This window comes from Taudactylus pleione, unplaced genomic scaffold, assembly GCF_031769625.1.
Source record: "Taudactylus pleione unplaced genomic scaffold, aTauple2 ptg000447l, whole genome shotgun sequence".
Classification (NCBI taxonomy): Eukaryota; Metazoa; Chordata; class Amphibia; order Anura; family Myobatrachidae; genus Taudactylus; species Taudactylus pleione.
Genome location: NW_028284849.1, coordinates 2,932,807 through 2,958,191, shown reverse-complemented (window position 1 = coordinate 2,958,191; position 25,385 = coordinate 2,932,807). Strand labels below are relative to the sequence as shown.

At 48.4% G+C, this 25,385-nt stretch overlaps 1 protein-coding gene across 1 annotated transcript in view; it reads right to left on the bottom strand.

Annotated features, from left to right (window-relative positions):
• The window catches only part of SLC7A5 (solute carrier family 7 member 5), a 51,090-nt gene that overhangs the window by 10,328 nt on the left and 15,377 nt on the right, over positions 1-25,385 (bottom strand). Inside the window, exons 3-8 of the mRNA XM_088448011.1 lie at positions 17,201-17,306; positions 16,576-16,620; positions 14,489-14,612; positions 13,904-14,007; positions 13,157-13,253; positions 12,142-12,291 (exon numbers count right to left, since the gene is read on the bottom strand). Of these exons, the coding sequence (XP_088304137.1) occupies positions 12,142-12,291; positions 13,157-13,253; positions 13,904-14,007; positions 14,489-14,612; positions 16,576-16,620; positions 17,201-17,306 (626 nt within the window). The remainder of the gene's footprint in view (positions 1-12,141; positions 12,292-13,156; positions 13,254-13,903; positions 14,008-14,488; positions 14,613-16,575; positions 16,621-17,200; positions 17,307-25,385) is intronic.

The following is a 25,385-nucleotide window of genomic DNA, read 5'->3' as shown; positions in this document are numbered from 1 at the left end:
AACGCCTACCGTCTGAAGCCGGCCCCACTGACATCACTAGTGATGTCAGTGGGAGTGATTTTGGCTCTGATAGAGCCAAAATCACTCCAGTGCTTGTGGCTGGGAGACCCTACCGCAGGGTCTCCGTCGCAAGTCCGATGGTCAAGACCATCGCGACCATCATCATGGGCGCTCGCATATGCTGTGGGTGGTCACCCACAGCTATGCGAGCGGCCAGGAGGCGGCTCCATTTTCATGGAGGAGGGCCCTGATTCAGAGCGAGCGCTCTGGTCAAAGCGTCCGGCTCTGAATCAGGCCCTATGTTTTATAAATTAAATAGAAATGGAGTGCTATACTGACCTCACTATGGCCCTCATTCAGAGCCGCTCGTTAGCGGCAGTACGCTCGTTCCGAGCGATGTTTGCACATCTGCGCATGCGTACGGTTTTTAGTACGCATGCGCGAACCAGTCAGTGCGGGCGAAAATCATTTGTACGCAATATAGCGAGTGCCTGCTATTTTGAGTGACAGAATGAGGCGTATGTGGGTGGTAACAGGGGAAGGTGCTTGAAAATGGGGAGTGGAGATCCGAACGCAGGCGTGCTTAAAGGTCAAAACGGGCGTTTTATGGGTGTGTATATTTAAAACAGCAGCGTCAATGACCACGTCACTGGGTTATTTTATAGCCAGAACTGCTCGCAAATTTGTGGTAGCAAACACCAACCACAAGAATAGCGAGCAGTTCATACGCTGGTCGATGTACTCGATTAATCTAATAAATAGCGGACATGACGTATGGTGCAAGCGGCCAGGGGGCGTTTTTAACAAATAAACGAGTGTATGTTTTGCTCGTTCGTTCAGACTTAGAGGTGTGAACAGACTGCAATGTGCGTACGGATCATTTGAATAGCCACCCCTTGTTTTTAAACGAACGACCGCAAATAGCGAACGGCTCTGAATGAGGGCCTATGTACAGATTGATTAGCACCTTTTGCTGAGGGAGGAGGGTTGTTTGTTAGGGGGTAGGGGTGAATGAGGATGTACACATGTTTGTAGCATTATATATTTAGTTTAGAGTAGGCTGTTTGGCCGTTTATGCTGTTGGGTGTTTAGTTTCAGAAGTGTATTGAGCATTTAAAATCAATATTGGCGTTAAACCGAAGAAAAACAGAGGAGAAACATATTACAAGCCAACACTAAAGGGCCCCACACACGGAGCGATATAGCGGCCGATCCGATGGATTGGAACGATATCGCTGCTATATCGTTCCGTGTGTGGGTATGATATCGGCCAGTGCGAGCTCTCTTTCATGCCGCACAAGAGATCTGGAGAATAGATACACGATCCCCAGTGATCGCGGTGAGTGACAAAATTTGTGGGTCCCAGGGACCCACCACTTTAAAAAAATGGTGTCCTACCTGACTATTTCTGGGTCCCATCATAATTTCTGCTTTAGAGCTCCCCATATGCCTCTCAGACCTCCCCACATCCCCCTAAAATGCCCATCTGATACCCCCAACAGCATCAGATATCCCCACAAGCCCCTTAAATGCATGTTTTAATGCCTCCACGATCTTTCAGGTAATATGACTTGTCTGTTCACAAAACCCATAGTGAATAAGTAGGTTTACGATATCATCACTTTACACTGGGACACTCATGGATTACACAGGTTCTGTGGCTCATTAAAACCATGTGAAATCCAGGCATGAAGTCACCCAGCCACAGAACCTGTGTAATTAATTCATGTGTCCCGTTTTAAAGTGATAGTATGGTTAGCCTATGAATAACGCTTTAGGTAATAGGCATATTTATCAAAGGATAAATGCCCAGTCTTTACACATTATGCCACACATTAATGCCCTTTACACATTATGCCACACAGCAATTCCCAGCCTTCACACATTATGCCACACAGCAATGCCCAGCCTTTACACATTATGCCATGCAGTAATACCCCTTACAAATGATGCCGCACATTAATGCCCTTTACACATGATGCCGCACATTAATGCCCTTTAGTCCCCCAATACATTGTCCCCAGTAGTAGTCCCCCTATGCAGTGCCCCCAGTAGTAGTCCCCCTATGCAGTGCCCCCAGTAGTAGTCCAACCCAGGAGTAGTCCCCCTATGCAGTGCCCCCAGGAGTAGTCCCCCTATGCAGTGCCCTCAGGAGTATCCCCCTATGCAGTGCCCCCAGGAGTAGTCCCCCTATGCAGTGCCCCCAGGAATCCCCCATATGCCTCTCAGACCCCCTATGTAGTGGAGGTAGCTGCCACCCAAATAGGAGTGACCTGGGCATTAGGCGCAGGTCACTAAAGGGCAAATTGGTGGGTCAACTACTGGGGACCCTCCTATTTGCCCTTTAGTGACCTGGGCCTAATGCCCAGGACACACACCTATTTGGGGGGAGGCAGATACCTTCAATTGGGCCTAATGCCCCCTATGTAGCCCGGGCCTTGTGCCCGCCCATATACCCACAGGCCTGTTGCCTGAATTTATGCCATGGGCCTAGTGCCAGACAACCCTGGTGGTCTAGGGAGGGGTAAATAATGGTGGCCCAAGGCCGCCTACCCGCACGGTGGAAGAGGCTGAAGGGGGGAGCTTCAATAGCTCTTTTACTTTCCACCCCTGCAGTCCTCTCCGGTCCTCAGCTTGGCCACAGCACAGCGCGTCCCCGGGTACTTTAAAAAAGTGAGTCCCCAGTGCCCGATAACAGGTGAAATACGCGCTATAGCGCGTATTTACGAACAATGATCCCATGCATCACTATTCAGGGGTTGGGGGGGCATATCAGGCAGCAGATCACTCCGTGTGGGGGGGACCGCCAGATATGTCGGCCATCAGATCGCTGGCTACACATCATACAGAGTGTAGCCGGCTTAACACAGATGGACCACACTCGAGCTACACAGTGAGTCAACAAAATCTTCAAAACTGAAGGTGCGTACACACTAGACGATATTTTACACAATGCACCCGATTTCGACGCATCGGAACGACAAATCGTGTAAAATATGTCCAAATCGTGAGTGTCTACTCACGATGCCGATGCACGTACTCGCTGGTCGTACATTGCATCTTCAGATCTTGCCTACTGCAGGCAAGATTTGCCAATCTCATACACGATAGATCTTAAGTCAGATTGGACACATTTTAGCACCATATTGTGTCCTGGAGAGCCGGGGAGCGATCAAGGGAAATAGCTCAAGATATCGCATCATGAGCACATCGTCTAGTGTGTACGCACCTTGTCACCTGCAGTCTGCATAACCTGCACACTCTACACTGATCTCCCTGGTTTGGACACTGCATCACCTGCACACTCTACACTGATCTCCCTGGTTTGGACACTGCATCACCTGCACACTCTACACTGATCTCCCTGGTTTGGGCGCTGCATCACCTGCACACTCTACACTGATCTCCCTGGTTTGGACACTGCATCACCTGCACACTCTACACTGATCTCCCTGGTTTGGACACTGCATCACCTGCACACTCTACACTGATCTCCCTGGTTTGGGCGCTGCATCACCTGCACACTCTACACTGATCTCCCTGGTTTGGGCGCTGCATCACCTGCACACTCTACACTGATCTCCCTGGTTTGGACACTGCATCACCTGCACACTCTACACTGATCTCCCTGGTTTGGACACTGCATAACCTGCACACTCTACACTGATCTCCCTGGTTTGGGCGCTGCATAACCTGCACACTCTACACTGATCTCCCTGGTTTGGGCGCTGCATAACCTGCACACTCTACACTGATCTCCCTGGTTTGGACACTGCAAAACTCTTCTCCTCAGCTGCAGCTTCTTGCATTTGAAATTTCATATTCTGAGAAACATTGTGAATGCACATCCCAAACAATGTCATTTTGCTTTTTATACACTTGTTTGCCCTGTCTGAATTTACCAGTTTATTATTTACTATACTCTTCATTTGACTTTTATTCCTCCAACTCTTTACCTACACTCTTCCACTACTTCAACGCCGTATTACACTGCCTCATTGTCTGCCTCCCCTTTAAATACCTACATCCTCTATCGTGCTCTCTGGCCCACTTCCTATTTGCATACTTGTCATCCTTCGCCTTCCTACCTTCTCCCCCTCCGCCCTGTGTCGGCCTCTATGATTCCTTGCCCCTGTCCCATATCAATCCTCTCCACCGGCTCTCACCTTCCCCTCACCCACAACCCAGCCAATCTCATCCACATATCCCTCGTCCCCTCCATTTCTCCTGTGCCCTCTGGAATACCAGATCCATCTGCACTTTTAACTGCCACAAACTTTTTTATTTCACACTCTCAAAATCTTCTCGCCATGACTGAAACCTGACTCTTCTCCTCTGACACCGCTTCCCCTGCTGCCCTCTCCTATGGGGGCCTCTCCTTCACTCACTCTGTCAGAGCTGACAACCGCCAATGTGGCGGTGTGGGCATCCTCTTATCCACCAACTGCACCTTTCGCATTATCACACCTGAGCCCTCCCTTTTTTTCTCCACCTTTGAGGTGCACTCTGGGCCTGATTCAGACCTGGTCGCAAGAGCTGAGCGCTCGGAAACCGGGTCGATGGTGGCCCAGAGCGCATGCGCAGGACGGAGCCAGCTCCGTTGTGCGCATGCGATAGACCCGGATAGCGACGGGCAAGCCGTCGCTCTGGGTCCCGTACCAAAGGGGGCGTGCTGTCGATGTTGAGTGATAGGGGGAGTGGCTGCCCAAACAGAGGCGTTCCCATGTGAAAGCCTCCGTTTGGGGCCGGCCCCACTGACATCACTCATGATGTCAGTGGGAGAGATTTCGGCTCTGTTAGAGCCGAAATCTCTCTGGGGCTTGCGGCAACGAGACCACAAGGGTCTCGTCGCAAGCACGATGGTCTTGACCATCGCAACCATCTTCCTGCCGCTCGCTATAGCTGTGGGTGGTCACCCATAGCTATGCGAGCAGCCAGGAGGCCTTTCAAAAAAAAAAAAAAAAAAGACCGGCCCTGATTCAGAGCGAGCGCTCTGTCAGAGCGTCCGGCTCTGAATCAGGGCCACTGTCCGTCTCTTCTACCCCATTCATCTCCGTGTTGCAGTAATCTACCATCCCCCAGGGTCCCCCACCCAATTCCTTGACAATTTTGCTGCCTAGCTTTCCCACGCTCTACTGACCTCCCCTCTATAATCCTTGGTGACTAACATCCCTATTTACATAACGAACCCTGCATGCCCTCTCCTCCTCCTTTGGACTTTCTCAATGGACCTCCGCCACCACCCACTGTCTCAGCCACTCCCTTGACCTGGTCTTCACCCATCTGTGTGCTCTTTCTAACTTCTCCAACTCTCCCTTCCCCCTCTCTGACCACCATCTACTCTCCTCTCTTAACCCAAAGCTTCCGTCACCAGGCGCAATCTTGAGACTCTCGACCATGCTGTCCTGTCCTCCTCACTTGACACTCTCGTCTATAAACCATGACCTGCCCCAACCAGGCGGCCTCCTTCTACAACATCACCCTCACTTCTGCACTTGTCTCTGCTGCCCCCATCTCCTCTGTCCCCCTCAGTCTTCCCAAACCCCAACCCTGACACTCCAAAAAATGATTGCACACCGCCAAGTGCCTCTGGAGGAAATCTCGCTCTCTGGCGACTTCCTTCACTTCAATTTGGTCCTCTCCCTTGCCAAGCAATCCTTCTTCCAGTCGTTAATCTACTCTCAATCCTCCAATCCCCGCCGCCTCCTTGGTACTTTCAACACTCTCCTTCGCCACCCTCTCATCCTCCCTCACTGCAATTGACTGCCTCCTTCTTTTCTTCCAAAATTGAGGCAATCCATCACATTATATCCATCCAATCTCCCTGCTGCAACCCCACCATCCGCACCTCCCGGCCACCCAACTTCTGCTCCTTCAGCCTCACTATGGGTGACGAGGTACACTCCCTCATCTTGTCTTCTCCCCCCTCCGCCTGCCCCCTTCCTTCTCGCCTTCTACGCTCTCTCTCCACCGGCATCTTTCCCTCATCATTCAAACATGCTCTTGTCACACCTATTCTAAAAAAAACCAACAGCCTTGACTCGTCCTCACCTGACAACTACCGCCCCATTTCTCTTCTCACTTTCGCCTACAAACTACTTAGGCGTCTTGTCTACAGCCGCATCACCAGCTATCTCTCTGACAACTCCATCCTTGATCCTCTTCAATTTGGATTTCGCCCACATCACTCCACTGAAACTGCCCTGGCCAAAGTCACCAATGCATCCAATCCAGAGGCCACTTCTCTCTGCTTATCCTCCTGGACCTCTCTGCAGCCTTCGACACTATGGATCATCCTCTCCTCCTCTGCACCCTTTAGCCTTCAGACCTTTGGCATCTCTAACACCGTCCATGCCTGGTTCACCTCTTACCTCACCAACCGCTCCTTCTCTGTGTCTGCTTCTGGCTCCACCTCCCCCCCTTCCACCCTTCCCGTTGGTCTCCCGCAGGGTTCTGTCCTGGGCCCCTGTTCTTCTCCCTGTACACCTCTACACTAGGAGAACTCATCAGCTCCTTCGGCCTCCAATACCACCTCTATGCCGATGACATGCAACTATACCTCTCCTCTCCTGAGCTCTCTCCTTCTGTCCTCTCTCCGGTATCCAGCTGCTTCTCCGCCATCTCCTCCTGGATGTCTGAGCGCTCTCTGAAGCTCAACATGGACAAAACCAAACTCCACCTAACAGAGTCTCCATCCCAACCAATCTCGCTATCACTGTTGACAACACCATCATCTCCCCTGTCCCCCAACTTCGCTGCTTAGGTGTCACCCTTGACTCTACCCTCTCCTTAGTCCCCCACATTCAGGACCTCATTCAGAGTCGGTCGAAGCGGCCGCACGGTCGTACGCCACCGATGTTCGCTATACTGTGCATGCGTAAAGTTCGCAATGCGCGTGCGCAAACTAGCCGCTACGATCAGAAATTTCTCTCTCCTTGAACACAGCCAGGTCGGTAGTTTGAGTGACAGATTGAGGCGTTTGTGGGTGGTAACAGGGGAAGGTGCTTGAAAACGGGGGAGTGGAGATCCGAACGCAGGCGTGCCTAATTATGCGAACAGCGTTTTATGGGAGTGCATACGGATTATGGGAGTGCATAATTAACTAAGTAGCGTCATGGCACATGTGACATGGGAGGCTTTTACACTGACATGATCGTAGAGCTTAAGAGAGGGTATGTTCAACCTTAAGCTCTACTACCAGTTCCGATGGTTCTCGATGGTCTCGATTAATCATTATATGCCTGGAGATGACGTGTAATGCGTACGAGAAGGGGGAGTATTTTTTTGTATTTCGGCCGCTTCCTCTCCTTGGTCGGCCAGCTACCGATCCGAACTTAGGGACGCAACTTGCGAGGGAATCATTTGCATATCCGGCCCCTTTTCCCGTACGACCGCTTCGACCAACTCTGAATGAGGTCCTCAATCTCTTGTCTCAATCTTGTCGGTTCCAGCTACGCAACATCACTCGCATTAGGCCTTTCCTCTCCCAGAATGCTACCAAACTGATTATTCAGTCACTAATCATTTCTCAGCTCGACTACTGCAACCTTCTCCTCACTGGCCTCCCACGTTCCCATCTTGCTCCCCTCCAATCTGTTCTCAATGCTGCAGCTAGACTTCTCTTCCTCTCCTGCCGTTCCACTTCCACCGCACAAACATAGCACATATATACACACACACACACACACACACACACACACACACACACACACAGGTGTCATACAGCACATACATAACACAGATATACACAGGTGTCATACAGCACATACATAACACAGATATACACACACAGGTGTCATACAGCACATACATAACACAGATATACACACACACACAGCACATACATAACACAGATACACACACAGGTGTCATACAGCACATACATAACACAGATATACACACACAGGTGTCATACAGCACATACATAACACAGATATACACACACAGGTGTCATACAGCACATACATAACACAGATATACACAGGTGTCATACAGCACATACATAACACAGATATACACACACAGGTGTCATACAGCACATACATAACACAGATATACACACACAGGTGTCATACAGCACATACATAACACAGATATACACACACAGGTGTCATACAGCACATACATAACACAGATATACACACAGGTGTCATACAGCACATACATAACACAGATATACACACACAGGTGTCATACAGCACATACATAACACAGATATACACACACAGGTGTCATACAGCATACATAACACAGATAGACACACACAGGTGTCATACAGCACATACATAACACAGATACACACACACAGGTGTCATACAGCACATACATAACACAGATGTACACACACAGCACATACATAACACAGATACACACAGGTGTCATACAGCACATACATAACACAGATATACACACACAGGTGTCATACAGCACATACATAACACAGATATACACATACACACAGCACATACATAACACAGATATACACATACACACAGCACATACATAACACAGATACACACACAGGTGTCATACAGCACATACATAACACAGATATACACACAGGTGTCATACAGCACATACATAACACAGATATACACATACACACAGCACATACATAACACAGATATACACATACACACAGCACATACATAACACAGATATACACATACACACAGCACATACATAACACAGATACACACACAGGTGTCATACAGCACATACATAACACAGATATACACACAGGTGTCATACAGCACATACATAACACAGATATACACATACACACAGCACATACATAACACAGATATACACATACACACAGCACACACTTTCCCCTAGGTATATCCTCGTGTTATACACATCAGCCAGCAGCCTCAGGTCACTGCACGTAGCCAGGTCCATCCTTTCTATTCCTGGACGTCTGCTCGCTGTTTGCAGGAGTCATGCTGGTTGTGAACGGACCCCTCTCCCAGCAGGTGAGCTTCAGCAGGAAACTCCTAACAATAATCCGTGGAAGAGGCCACGGGACAGAAGCCGTGGTCATGAGACCCACCCACCCTTACAGAAAGCTTTGTAACCTGAACTAACTCATAACATCAACATAGGACTGGCAGGAAAAGCATTTCCCGCTGAGATCAAACAGAGTGAGGATGCCTGGGAGACCTGCGTGTTCAGCCCCAAACATTTCATTCCAGCAGACGCCCGCGGCCTCCACGTCCGAGGTCACTGCTACTCATTACTCGGTCAGTTCCCGAAGCCTCCACGTCCGAGGTCACTGCTACTCATTACTCGGTCAGTTCCCGAAGCCTCCACGTCCGAGGTCACTGCTACTCATTACTCGGTCAGTTCCCGAAGCCTCCACGTCCGAGGTCACTGCTACTCATTACTCGGTCAGTTCCCGAAGCCTCCACGTCCGAGGTCACTGCTACTCATTACTCGGTCAGTTCCCGAAGCCTCCACGTCCGAGGTCACTGCTACTCATTACTCGGTCAGTTCCGTGTCCTGGTCTGGAACCCGATGGACACCAGCATGTCAATCGCAGAGGACAGGTCACCGGTGGATCAGAGTGCAATTACTTAGCTCGTTAGTTATAGAATTCATATACAAATTCCAGCGCATGCTGGATAAGGGAATATATTTATTCCACCTAAATAACGTCCAGACCTCCGTGATAAATAAGAAAATAACCAATAATGGCAGGGAAATCAAAAGACAAAGTACAGAAGAGACATACACAAAATACTAAAAGAAGTGCGCGCCAAATGCAGCGCTTCCCGCTGAATGGCGGTATTGCTGCATTTATTGGGCTGTAAAATACAGTATTCAAAAAATTCTGCATCACAAACAGCCTCAGCCCAAAATAAATGATAACAGCTACAGACTGCATCATTTACTCAGCGGTCTCCAGCTCAGTATTGCACAAGATAAGACCATATGCAATGCCCGAAGCCCGGAATCCACAGCTCTCTTCTCGTACATGGTCTCTGCAGTCAAGTGTGGTGGGGAAGGGGGACGGGGGAGGATGGGGGGGTCATTCCTTTGCTCCTGCACAGAACAATCAGCATTAACTGGCTCCCTCATACACAACAAAACCTGCCTCCCAGCTACCAGTGCTGTGTGTATCAAGATAATGACTTCATGTGCTTTCATACCATGTAATGGCCTGGTATAATCTTTTATAGAGGCAATTGTACATAAACTTCCAAGGCCTTACAAGCTCGCGGGCCGCAGACAATCAGGCGGGCTGCACGGTACTAAGTGCTACGGTTAATGACCCATTAAAACGGCCAATAGAACTTGTTCATACGCATCAATCTGTGAGCTTACACGGTTTATTCTCGTTAAATCACCACTAGGATCCACGACAAGATGCCGGTGACCTTCGTTTTGAACATGGTCCCTATGGCGGTTTGGGGTCAAATTGTTCAATTACAAAACCGGTGGATGAAGATCAGAAAGTCTCTTTGCAGGCGGCTGCAACTAGTGGAGAATTGCAGGAGAGAATGTATTGCAGGCTTCTACACCGCCTGTATTATTACAGATGGAGACAGATGAAATCCTCACTATTTGCCCCTTCGCATGATATAAATTAGTAGTACACACACACAGAGGCCATTTAAATTGTTCTGGCTGCTGACCAGTCCCCCTTCCCCCTCTTACCAGTGGCGTATCTATAGAGGGTGCAGGGAGTCCGCTCTGCTATGGGGCCCGGCGGCTTAGGGGGCCCTGCAAGCAACCCCCTGCCGAATCCTCCGAGTCCTGGCCCCCGAATATACACTGTATTAATACAAACTAAGGCAGTCGTGGCGCATCGGGTGAATTCTCTACTCCTAATAGTACATAGGTCTCACGGAGGGTGTGCTGGAGCAGTTGCAGGGGGGGACTGTGCCATGCCTGCTGAGGGGTGACCCTCTGCTGCCTCTCTATAGGGAATCTGTACAACACAGGGACCTGGCACCCCCCACTCTTACTTCTCCTTACTGCCAGGGAGTGTGAGGAGCCCGCTGTTGGCATGCAGGGAGCTGGAACCCCCCCAGCTGTGTGTCACCCGGCTCGGATCTTACACTAACAGCGAGATAATAATACAGACCTGGGGGGAACATAGCGGGAACCAGGGAGGAGAACCAGGGAATAGATGCTGCAACCCCTCACTGCTTATATAATAGCCGGCAGGCAGGGGGCGATCTTGTGGCTGCATGGGAAGGGGAGAGCGCGCTGCTAGTCACTTGTACAGAGAAGTGTAATCCGCAGCTTGGAATCCCGTGCACTTATATTGGGGAAGGCTACAGGGGTGGGCAGCTGTGTTCCCGGTTTATAAGCCAAGCAGTACATGGCATTAGTGTGGTACATGTATAATAAGGGAATATGAGAAATACTGTCCTATAATACACCTGATTACTTGCACAGTTACCCTCATTTATATGTGTTCTGCAGTGCAAAATCCATCCTACCTCCTGTCACTGACAACCAGGCTGGGCGCTGCCCTGTACATAGGGCGATAGTATGTGTCTGTGTTACAGCGAGTTAGTCGACAGCAGACGGTGTATATGTGGCGCTCGGTGCATGTGATTCGGTCAATGGCGACAGTCACACGCGCTACGCAGGCAGCGGCGTAACTATGGCGAATCCTCTGAGTCCTGGCCGCCGAACATATTAATTACAAACTAGGTGCCGCCACGCACTGTGCGCTGGGCTCTACAGAGGTGGGAGTCTGCCATCTGCATTTACCCAATAATGGACTGAGGAGGAGGCGCCACTGACTGACTACCGGAGCGCGGTCTGCGGCTGCGCTGTACTGCCAGCAGCACCTGACGTGACCTTCCTGTCAGTGGGGAGAAGATCGGGTGAAGGAGGAGGAGAGAGGGAGATGGAGAGAAGGTAACTAAACTACAGAACACTAATCATGAAGGGGAGAGGAGGAGCAAAGTAGTGGACACACAGAGGGGGGACATCGGTAATGGACACAGAGCGGGGGACACAGGTAATGGACACAGAGCGGGGGACACAGGTAATAGACACAGAGCGGGGGACACAGGTAATGGACACAGAGCGGGGGACACAGGTAATGGACACAGAGCGGGGGACACAGGTAATGGACACAGAGCGGGCCCACAAAGTTCCAGTTAGCCACCTGCCTCTTACCTTGATGGGCCGTTCCAATTCCGGCTTCTTGTAACGCAGCCACAACATGCCGATGATCGCCAGTCCCACACACAGCCAGTTAAAGAAGCTGAAGAAATTGATGACGGAAAATATGTCGTTGGAGAAGGCGTAGAGGAGTGTCATGGCGCACTGGGAGGAGAATCAGAGGCAGGCAATCAGGAAATGCCGTGTAACACCGTCTATAGACAATTCTGCAAACGTTAATGTCGCTCTATTGACCAACAGGCTTTTCATATTGGATGAGCTTCTATTAGGGTCACCTGAATGTTCTCAGTAAAGAGTTACAGAACGTGTGCACTATATAAATAATCTACAATAAATATGTTTACTTGAATTTCGCACTTTCTCCCAATAACACACATCTCACAGCCGCTCTGTACTCGCTCTATAAATATTATTTAGCACCCAGTCGATGCACTGTGCTGGGACCAGAGACAGTTTATGTGGCAATTTACACTATAATAATAAGTTATCAGTGATGTCAGAATTAACAGCAAAATGATTATAGACTGTAATAATACAAATATCAACGTAAAAACTTGATGTCGTCGTGGGCTGAGCAGCTGGATCCCTTCTGGCAGAAAGAGGTCACGAGCCGCCCACAGACGATTGGGGAAATCTGGAAATGATGTGTGCTGCAACCTCGCTATCTTGGAAGAAGCGACGCCCGAGGGACTTATCCCACCCATCCGTGCGTGGCTTGTGAATATGTGGTCAGTGGATGGTGCAATATAGGAGTTAATCCTGATACTGCACTTACATAACCTCTTCTAACATCAAAGGATACAGGCGTATACCGGTCACTTCCCGGCAATATTTATCCGCATATCAGATTATGGGAATGGGGCGCGGAGATATCCGCCCATTTGTCCTGTATTCCCGAACATGGCTGTATTTCCCCACGTTGCACTTCATAAATCTACTCGGCTCTAACTATTCTGCAAATCTATTATCCCTTTATGGTGCGGAACAACTGGAAGCTGCAGGCACGTACCGTGAAGATGAGAGACGGCAGAGGGGTGAGGAGCCTGGGGTGGATCATAGACAGGAGAGAGGGGAGATGTCCTTCTCTGGATCCACAATAGAAAAGTCTGTCGGGGGGGACACAAATAGCGTTAATCTCTGTTTATTTTGCAAAATGAGGTTAAACAAAACTTAATATCACAATAGGCAGCGTGGACCAGAGACCGTTCATGTGTCAAATTACACTATAATAATATGTTATCAGTGATGTCAGAATTAACAGCAAAGGACCACAATGATTGTAGACTGTAATAATACAAATATCAGGTCTATGATGGCTCACGTGGGCGCCATTCTCACATGCACAGCGGATTTCCTGTTCTATACCTTGTATAAGGAGCCTTTCTGTCCCTGCAGTGGCTGACGGGAACAGCGTGCATAGAGATAGAGGATTCTGGGCCTCATTCAGAGGCGGTCGTTAGATGCAAGCGGTCGCTCTGAATCAGAGCGGCAGCTTGCATCCTGAACGGCCGCCGCCATGTCGGTCGTTAGGCTGTGGGTCTTACAGCCCTTTAATGCAGCATTTTCTATTAATTCACAGTAAGTAGGTATATGGTGATTTCATGGGTTTATGTATTCGATGGTCAACGGTTTGTGACCCAGTTTGTCAGAAAGTGGAAACCCCAATGCTGAGAATATTCTGGAGACAGCGACGCGCTAATTATTACAACATCTCAATACGTCAGTCTATTTAACGTTTCCTGCTTACGCCAATTACCTGGATGATGTAAACAGCGACCCATTAACAGATCCGAAGCACGATAACCCCACAAACACTGGGATGATCCACGCCATGACCCCCAAGTGATAGTTCCCGAAATCCTGTTGGAAGAAAGATAATGTTGGCTCAGAGACGCATTACAGAAGGAATCAGATGATGTTACACGTAAGGTTGCCTTCTTCCCGTTGCCGTGCCAGTAACTGCAATCATGTGACTATATGTTAAGTTAGGTCAGCGATTGCCTACATGCCAGCACCTTCTGATTGGTTGTGCCAGTGAATAGATCCGTTGTAGGATGTGTGGAAGGGACGAGACCGTAAGGTTCTAATACGAGAATAAAAACAATGTTTCAGCTTTACTTGTCCATTAAAAAGGAGAACACTTTAATAAAAATAAGGTGGAAGAATTACAGAAAGCGTAAATACATATAATTACAGCTATGTATACATTTGTCACGTCCAGGTGTAAGAACCTGCTGGACGTGTCTTTATTTCTTGTACGGTTATTATTTCCGGCTACTGGACTCGGGAGGTGCGGAATAATTGCCATTTAACTGCAGTTACAGCTGAAGCGACCACTTACCACGGCCACCGCCTCCGAACTCAGCATCTGCTCCGGTGTAAGCGTGGTGAAGTACGCCAGATTCGTTAGGACGTAAACCAAAGTCACGATGGGCAGAGAAATAATGATGGCGCGAGGTAGGTTCCTGCGGACAAGGAAAGCTACATGAATCTTCATTTACATCAGGGATGGGGAACCTCAGGCCCAGGGTCATATAAGGTCCCCGGAATCATTTGGTCTGGCCCTCTGAGCTTTTTCCTGCTAACCTCATCTGGCTATCACTGTGCCCAGAATGTCACCCTGCAGCCAGACTCTATGCAGCAGTGCCATCTGGACCGTCCTCAGGATGCTCCGGTCATTGCTGTAATCACCGTTGATTGTGGCCCCGCCCCTGTGTGACATCACACAGAGGGGGCGTGGCATGCACCAGGCCCACGAATAATGTTATTTATTTATATATATATATATATATATATATATATATATATATAAATGGCCCTCGGCAGAGAAAAGGTTCCCCACCCCTGATTTACATGAACGGGGCGGATGTAAAGCGATCTACAGGTATTTTACAGAACCTCGGTTAGGCAGAATGTGGGGGGGTTGTAGTCACTGTTATAAAGAAAAACAAGCACTTGGAGAAGTATTCAGGTTATAAGCTGAGCATTCTCAGGTTAGTATAGGAGCTCCTTGTATTACGTAGGGTAGACATCAGATATGGGCTGGTAATAGACACTAGAAGTCACACACACACACCTAAAAACACTTTACAGGATATCTATAGGTGAAAGGAGTCTGTGGACCTCATTCAGACCCGCTTGAGCGCTCGCAAGCGGGTCGATGTTTGGATGTGCGCACGCGCAGCGGCCTCACTGCGCGTGCGCAAGCCCCGGAGCGAGAGAGAAATTCTCTCACTCCGGGACTCACTACAAAAGGGGCGGCTGTCGATGTTGATTGACGGCTTGTACCGTTTTGTAGGCGTGCCGAGGGGTGGCTTCACAAACGCAGGCGTTCGTAAGCGAACGCCTGCCGTTTGTGGGCAGCCCCACTGACATCACCAGTGATGTCAGTGGGAGAGCTTCCGGCTCTATTAGAGCTGAAATCTCTCTGGGGCTTGCGGCAGACGAGACCCTACCACAAGGGTCTCGTCGCAAGCCCCGATGGTCGCGATGGTCTTGACCATCGCGACCATCATCCTGGCCGATCGTTAAAGCTGTGGGTGGTAACCCACAGCCTAGTGAGCGGCCAGGAGGCCGGATCATTCAGAGCGAGCGCTCGCATTTTGCGAGCGGCTCTGAATGAGGTCCTGTGTGCAAAGACCCAACATGCAGAATTAAACGTACAATTATTGCTATCCCAAAAAGACCTACACCTGGGTGCCCACTGGATCACCCCCTTATAATGCAAATGTGCACTCAAGGTTCTGCACCGGTATCAATTACACCTATGCCAAGCTCCATTAGCACTGTGATCACTGGGCAACTTGGATGGGAGCTGAACACTCATAGTAGCACTTAAAGATAAAATCTATCGTAATATAAAAAAAAAAAAATCTAGATTAATTTTGTGTTATTTATATTTTCCAGAATTGTTCAGTAAAACTGGTATATAGGTTATTCTCACAGAAAAGTTATTTACCTCTATCATTGCACGTTTTACACGTTTTACTACAAATAGAATTTTCCATGAAATATGATCCATGGACGGCAGCAGCAGCAGTACAGCGCCACCCAGTGGTCAAGTTATCAGGAAAAGGGATCAATGTACTTGCCAGGCAAAACCTAATACTATTATGGGAATTACTGCTTTTACCCACCAATAGCAACACACACATTACTTCTGTTTAATGGCTCTTTAATAACTTGGAGTCACAGACAGATGGACCCCGTCCTCCCCCTCTTAAAAATAAATCAAATTCCTGTTGACACAGGGATCACATGTGAAAGTGATTTAAGTTTCATCTGTCAAGTGTGTGATTTTATCTCAGCTACAGGTCATGAGAGTTAAGTCTATTTGGCAGGAACCACTTTGAAGGCATAAGGTAGGCGCAGCTCTGTGTTGGAGGTCTTGGCTGGACCCAGGATAGTGAGAGCTGACAGTTCACTTACTTGTAAGGTTCTATCATTTCTTCAGTGACGAAGTTCAAGTAGTTCCTGCAGACAGAAACAGAGACGTCTGTTAGGACGGGTACCTGTGCTCGGTACACATTAATGGGAATGTAAACCTGTCCTATATGAGTACAGGGAGCCCCTCCTGCTTCAGAACGTTCCAGTGACCTCTCATATACCCACAAGGGGGTCACTGGCCAAACAGATTTTACATTTAGTTTGCACCATTAAAAGAGGTCTTATTGCAATCTTGGGCAATCTGTGGCTTTACTGCAATTGGCTTTCAGGATATGCTGGGACTTGTAGTTCCACAACTGCTGGAAAGCCACAGAGATCCTACCGCTGCCACTGAGACAGATCTCATCTATGAAACAGAATGTGCAATTTCTAATCTAAAGAAGTATTAACTACATGGAAAATGAGGGTTATTTACCAAGGCATTGGGACATCACAAATGTGTCCTATATTAGCCAATCAGAAAGTAACTTTCGTGTCTAACCAGCACTAGACCAATCAAAGCTTATGGCCTGATTGGATGCTGTGGTTTCGTCAGATTTCTACTTTGACACTTCATTGTCAGCACTATATAATAATATGTGAGTTTACTATGGGTAACTGTACGCACCATCCGCCGTAAGCAAACAGCCCGCTGTATAACGCCAGGACCCACTTCCCGACATCTGTACTGGTGTTGTCAAAGGCATGTTCTGGGCTCAGGCTGGGGATGACTTCTATGTAAATGGCAGAGAGAAAGAAATGGAATAAAAAAAAAACGGAAATAATATCCACACTACGTCCCAGAGCTTTAGTGGCGCCGATTTCATGTCTCTGAATCTCGTCACAAGGCTTAGAATCTGTAAACATGCTCAGCCTCTTAGCCATATAATCACGGTATTTATCATATTCCATACTGCACAAGGACACCTACTACCATAACACAAACTGTCCTCGGACTTTGGGGGAGTGAAGTGACAGACAAATACTTTTCTCATGATCAATGACACAGAGAGAGCGCTAATGGATGCCGCCTGGCCAGGCTTCATGTCAGCAAAGGGTTAACAGCTGCAATGCTATCATCCGTCCTGAAGCAGTGATATTAAAAGAGCTAAATATAAAAATGGCTTAATATCTAAATGTATCAATTATTACTTCAAATACAACATCCCATTAAGTACAACGTGTCTACATAGATTACTGCTGTTCTAGTGTAACATAATAATGTGTACATAACGTGCGTGTATGGGGGGTGTAACACAGCAGGGTGGGAGAACTTTGCATGCAGTTTATGTTACTGTGAGAAACTCAGAGCCGTCACGTCACGTGAGTGTATAATAACCAGCTCCCGCCTGACGGGCTGGGGTACAGAGCTCAAACATCTGACCGGCTGCTGGTGGCACCATGTGAAGCTGCTCAGTGTAATCCAGTACACCCAGTCACGCGTGCTCTGCCCCCCTCCCACGTAAATGGGGAAATGGCATTAACCCTCGCTGCAGGGTCTGCGCTGGGGCTCACATTCAGGAAGATCCTGTGCGGAGGCCGTTATATTTCCCCTCCCGCCAGACAGATTACCGTCCTTCTCCTGCTAAATAAAAGCCATTTGTGTAAGGACCATTACACTCCCAAACTGAGATGTCTGTATGTGATACATGGGAGGTATAAAATACATTTCAGTGCTTCCCTGATATTTTATTTCAGCAGTTATAAAGCCCCACTCACTCCCCATACAGATAGCTAACCCCACTATATCAGGGAGAATGTGCTTTATCATCTACAGGACACGGGGCTATATCATCTACAGGACACGGGGCTATATCATCTACAGGACACGGGGCTATATCATCTACAGGACACGGGGCTATATCATCTACAGGACACGGGGCTATATCATCTACAGGAGATTGTGCTATATCATATACAGGACACAGCGCTATATCATATACAGGACACGACACTATATCATATACAGGATAAGACACTATCCTATACAGGACACTACACTATCATATACAGGAGATGGCGCTATATCATATACAGGACACTACACTGTCATATACAGGATATGGCACTATATAATATACAGGACAAGACACTATCCTATACAGGATATGGCATTATATGATATACAGGACACTACACTATCATATACAGGATATGGCACTATATAATATATAGGACATGACACTATCATATACAGTAGATGCCCCTATATGATATACAGGACACTACACTATCATATAAAGGATATGGCACTATATAATATACAGGACATGGCATCATATCAGACACTGTACTATATAAAGAGGACACTTCCTCATGTAACAGGAGCTGTATGTGGTTGGGGTTACGGGAGGGTGAGGACCTGTCTCAGCAGTTCTGGGCGCTATGAGCACATTTCTGTATAATTCTGTTACCATATGGGAATTTGATAAGACGACAACCACTGATGTTCCCTGATAACACCATACACTTCGTGTGACCAGCACCAGGGCTGTGTATGTGTGTACAGGGTGATTAGTGTGACCAGCACCAGGGCTGTGTGTATATATGTGTACAGGGTGATTAGTGTGATCAGCACCAGGGCTGTGTGTATACGTGTACAGGGTGATTAGTGTTACCAGCACCAGGGCTGTGTGTATATGTGTACAGGGTGATTAGTGTGATCAGCACCAGGGCTGTGTGTATATATGTGTACAGGGTGATTAGTGTGACCAGCACCAGGGCTGTGTGTATATGTGTACAGGGTGATTAGTGTTACCAGCACCAGGGCTGTGTGTATACGTGTACAGGGTGATTAGTGTTACCAGCACCAGGGCTGTGTGTATATGTGTACAGGGTGATTAGTGTGACCAGCACCAGGGCTGTGTGTATATGTGTACAGGGTGATTAGTGTTACCAGCACCAGGGCTGTGTGTATATGTGTACAGGGTGATTAGTGTGACCAGCACCAGGGCTGTGTGTATATGTGTACAGGGTGATTAGTGTGATCAGCACCAGGGCTGTGTGTATATGTGTACAGGGTGATTAGTGTGACCAGCACCAGGGCTGTGTGTATATATGTGTACAGGGTGATTAGTGTTACCAGCACCAGGGCTGTGTGTATATGTGTACAGGGTGATTAGTGTGACCAGCACCAGGGCTGTGTGTATATGTGTACAGGGTGATTAGTGTGATCAGCACCAGGGCTGTGTGTATATGTGTACAGGGTGATTAGTGTGACCAGCACCAGGGCTGTGTGTATATGTGTACAGGGTGATTAGTGTGATCAGCACCAGGGCTGTGTGTATATATGTGTACAGGGTGATTAGTGTGACCAGCACCAGGGCTGTGTGTATATGTGTACAGGGTGATTAGTGTGACCAGCACCAGGGCTGTGTGTATATGTGTACAGGGTGATTAGTGTGATCAGCACCAGGGCTGTGTGTATATATGTGTACAGGGTGATTAGTGTGATCAGCACCAGGGCTGTGTGTATATATGTGTACAGGGTGATTAGTGTTACCAGCACCAGGGCTGTGTGTATATGTGTACAGGGTGATTAGTGTGACCAGCACCAGGGCTGTGTGTATATGTGTACAGGGTGATTAGTGTGACCAGCACCAGGGCTGTGTGTGTATATGTGTACAGGGTGATTAGTGTGACCAGCACCAGGGCTGTGTGTATATGTGTACAGGGTGATTAGTGTGACCAGCACCAGGGCTGTGTGTATATGTGTACAGGGTGATTAGTGTGACCAGCACCAGGGCTGTGTGTATATGTGTACAGGGTGATTAGTGTGATCAGCACCAGGGCTGTGTGTATATGTGTACAGGGTGATTAGTGTGACCAGCACCAGGGCTGTGTATATATGTGTACAGGGTGATTAGTGTGACCAGCACCAGGGCTGTGTGTATATGTGTACAGGGTGATTAGTGTGACCAGCACCAGGGCTGTGTGTATATGTGTACAGGGTGATTAGTGTGACCAGCACCAGGGCTGTGTGTATATGTGTACAGGGTGATTAGTGTGACCAGCACCAGGGCTGTGTATATATGTGTACAGGGTGATTAGTGTGACCAGAACCAGGGCTGTGTGTATATATGTGTATAGGGTGATTAGTGTGATCAGCACCAGGGCTGTGTGTATATGTGTACAGGGTGATTAGTGTGACCAGCACCAGGGCTGTGTGTATATATGTGTATAGGGTGATTAGTGTGACCAGAACCAGGGCTGTGTGTATATATGTGTATAGGGTGATTAGTGTGACCAGCACCAGGGCTGTAGATATCTGAGATATAGTTGTGGTGTTGGAGGGAGGTTTCACAGCTGCTCCTTATCCTGTAATCTCAATGGAGCCAGCCTCTGCCCAGTATGACGCAACTGATAACAGAGAACAATAGCTTGGATTCACTTACATTGCAAATACAACAAAAAAAATCCCAATTCTGTCAAGAGACACACACACACACACACACACACACACACACACACACACCTCCAAAACTGCCGGCACTCCGGTGATCCTTATACAACTAGTCCTGGCGCCATATCAGCAAAAACATGAAGAATCCAAAAGGTAATCGACACTCAAAGGACATTGCAATCAATTGGCAAAAAGACAAAATATTTACGTTACGTTTCAGGGCATCCGCCCCTTCATCAGGACCCACTTGCACATACACAGGCCCTGTGTATGATTATGTATCTCTTACCCACCTGTGAGCTGTAATGATTATGTATCTCTTACCCACCTGTGAGCTGTAATAGTTATGTATCTCTTACCCACCTGTGAGCTGTAATGATTATGTATCTCTTACCCACCTGTGAGCTGTAATGATTATGTATCTCTTACCCACCTGTGTCCTGTGTATGATTATGTATCTCTTACCCACCTGTGTGCTATGACAGATCACCATTCACTTCTTCACCAGGTACTACGAGGGGCACTGCTAAACAATTGTATGGGGAACCCAGGAGCACTGTGGCCACATATATTCTGTATTACATGTATGTTACATGTAGGACATAAGAGGCCTTGCAGTTACTGCCTGACTCCAGACTGTATATTCTCTATTGCCATCTCTCCCTGCCACATCCAGTGTAATACCTCTACCTGTAGTTTCTCAGCTGTACATCCCCTTCCCTCTCTCACTGTATCCCCGATACACTCAGCTCTCTATCCCAGCTCCCGTCCAGCCTTCAAAATGCAAATATTAAAGCGGCTCCAGACATTTGTGGGTTTTACAATGCAAATCGCTCATCAGTAAAATAAGTTCCTCTCCTCAGTGACCTAGTTACACATTGCACTAATACCAGATCGGTGTTCAGGGGTTTACATGCGGGCACCTGAAACCGGATCACTACAGATGAGAAAGGCACTGCCGCTTACTTACACCATTAACATTTATATATATATATAGCATATGCTGCAGCGCTGTACAATCTGCAACAAGCACAGTAATAATACAAAGCCAAGTGCTAAACAAAACGGGCAAAGAGCTGACAATCTACTCCTCCCATACTGCACCAGGATCAGGCATCACAGTCTCTAGAGCTTCCCCAGCTCCAGTCTCCAAGCACCCAGGGCAGGACATGTTTTCAGGATGTTCATAATTATGCACAGATCAAGTGATCAATGGCGTTGGTAAGGAATTATATTATCTATTCTCACAGGGACTTGTTGGAGGTTTTCGTGGATCGGAGTGGAGAGACCACACTCAACATATATACTCTAGAATCAGGGGTTAGGGAACTTTTTTACCTTTTACCCCAAAATATATTTAGATACGCCGACGTTACCTCCTTGATTTGAAAGGAAGGAAATCATATAGTAGTGCCCCCATATAATGCCCCTGTAGTAGTACCCCCATATAATGCCCCTGTAGTAGTGCCCCATAGTTATGCCCCTGTAGTAGCGCCCCCATAGTTATGCCCCTGTAGTAGTGCCCTCATAGTTATGCCCCTGTAGTAGCGCCCCCATATAATGCCCCTGTAGTAGTGCCCCCATAGCTATGCCCCTGTAGTAGCGCCCCCATATGCCCCTATAGTAGTGCCCCTATAGCTATGCCCCTGTAGTAGTGCCCACATATAATGCCCCTGTAGTAGTGCCCCCATATAATGCCCCTGTAGTAGTGCCCCCATAGCTATGCCCCTGTAGTAGCACCCCCATATAATGCCCCTGTAGTAGTGCCCCCATATAATGCCCCTGTAGTAGCGCCCCCATATAATGCCCCTGTAGTAGTGCCCCCATATAATGCCCCTGTAGTAGTGCCCCCATAGCTATGCCCCTGTAGTAGCGCCCCCATATGCCCCTATAGTAGTGCCCCTATAGCTATGCCCCTGTAGTAGTGCCCACATATAATGCCCCTGTAGTAGTGCCCCCATATAATGCCCCTGTAGTAGTGCCCCCATAGCTATGCCCCTGTAGTAGCACCCCCATATAATGCCCCTGTAGTAGCGCCCCCATATAATGCCCCTGTAGTAGCGCCCCCATATAATGCCCCTGTAGTAGTGCCCCCATAGCTATGCCCCTGTAGTAGCGCCCCCATATAATGCCCCTATAGTAGTGCCCCCATAGCTATGCCCCTGTAGTAGTGCCCCCATATAATGCCCCTGTAGTGCCCCCATAGCTATGCCCCTGTAGTAGTGCCCCCATAGCTATGCCCCTGTAGTAGTGCCCCCATATAATGCCCCTGTAGTAGTGCCCCCATATAATGCCCCTGTAGTAGCACCGTAATATAATGCCCCTGTAGTAGTGCCCCCATAGCTATGCCCCTGTAGTAGTGCCCCCATATAATGCCCCTGTTGGATTTTCCCGATAGTACGATCACGATCACAAAATTGTGATTGTCAAATCGGGGACATTTAAGATGTAAAAATTCAGTAATCCTGTGACGGATCGCTGATCATCAATGGTGGCCGGTCGGCATTTCCGATCGCATCGCTACAATCAGTTGCAGACTGGACACCTTAAGACGGAAGATTTCAGGGCTTTTTTAGCAATGTCTTGGCCCAATTTTTCAGGATGACATCCTTGAACACTGGGATTAATCCGGTCCTGTCCTGGGACAGGCGGTCATACGTGGTCATGTTATCAATTCGGGTACCAAATGAAGGAAGGACAGATCTAAGGGATACTGGACCCGATTCAGTGTATGACGCTTATCCCCAAGCGAATGTGTACACAGATGCGTTGCGATAATATGCAAATGACCCAGACGCCGGGCGATGTATTGAGAGGCCCATCGGCGGATTCGCAAAGCCGAGCCTCTGTGTACAAAGACGCATCATTGATCGCAGATCATTCGATTATCGCAGTCCTGAGCAAGACTATGGTCGCGAAGAATGGGCGTGGGAACTGAGGCGCTGGAGCCATTTTTCTTTTTATACGGTATCGCTGATGACTCAGGGGTGTGACACGCCTCCGAAACGGTCGCGACATGCCTACGTATATTGCTACCACTCCCTGTTACCTTCCCCAAACGTTCCGTCTGTCAATCACACCGCGATTAAAAAGTCGCTATGTGCGGCTGTTACGGTAATGTGACTGACGCATGTGCCATTAACGGATATTCGCTCAAATCCATAAACACCGCAATGTACAACCATGAACCAGGACCATTGTTCCCTGCGAGCGGCTGTGGCCTCAGCTTCAGTCAGTACCCTGAGTGGCCAATCCGATGCCACCTTACAGATTTATCTCCACTGTACTCGCGCACAACTCTTTGTTCAGCTCAATATCAGGAAAGTATTTCCAACTTGTTCCACAAGGTCTACTTTTCTCCCCCCCCCCCGGGCAAATTTTGGCTGGAATGTCAAACACCCCTGCATGCTTATGGTGTCAGGCGCACCTAGTACATAACTTCCAGAGCCGCCCGCTTCACAGACGGTTTTGGCTACAGGTTAGGTTATTACGGAAAGCCATATTACAAACTTGAATTAATTATAATCCACTTATGATTGCCCTTTATAAAGGAAAAATGATTCCATATATTCAACATGGATTGGCTGGAGGACACACTGGACAGAGAGAGATTGACATTGAAATTCTTTGATATTAGGGAAAGTTATGTTCACATTCTTCCCCTGAGGTTTAAACTGAGAATACAGGAATCTCTAAAATGTACTATGTGGTATCGACCATCCTCTACTATTTCATTGTTCGGTAGTGGTCTCAGGGCCTGATTCAGACACACTCGCGAGCGCTGTGCGCTCGCAAGCGGGTCGATGGTGGCCCAGTGCGCATGCGCACGACGGAGCCGGCTCCGTCGTGCGCATGCGCGAGACCCGTATAGCGACGGGCAATACGTCGCTCCGGGTCTCGCACCAAAGGGGGCGTGCTGTCGATGTTGAGTGACAGTTTGCCCCCTTTGGTGGGCGGGCCGGGGGGGTGGCTGCCCAGACGGAGGCGTTCCCATGAGAACGCCTACCATCTGGGGACGGCCCCACTGACATCACAAGTGATGTCAGTGGGAGAGCTTTCGGCTCTGTTATAGCCGAAATCTCTCTGGGGCTTGAGGCAACGAGACCTTACCACAAGGGTCTTGTCGCAAGCCCGATGGTCAGGTCTTGACCATTGCGACCATCATCCTGGCCGCTCGCAACCCACAGCAATGCGAGCGGCCAGGAGGCCGCTCCATAAAAAAACAAAAAAAAGCCCTGATTCAGAGCTAGCGCTCTGTAAGAGCATCCGGCTCTGAATCAGGCCTCAGTCTCTGCTTTTTTTCCCCTCATGGTGATGGGGTCTCCTGACACGCAGAGGGGGTCTCCTGACACGGAGAGGAATCTCCTGCTGTAAGGACACAGTGGCGAATTTATACACGCCCAGAAAAGTG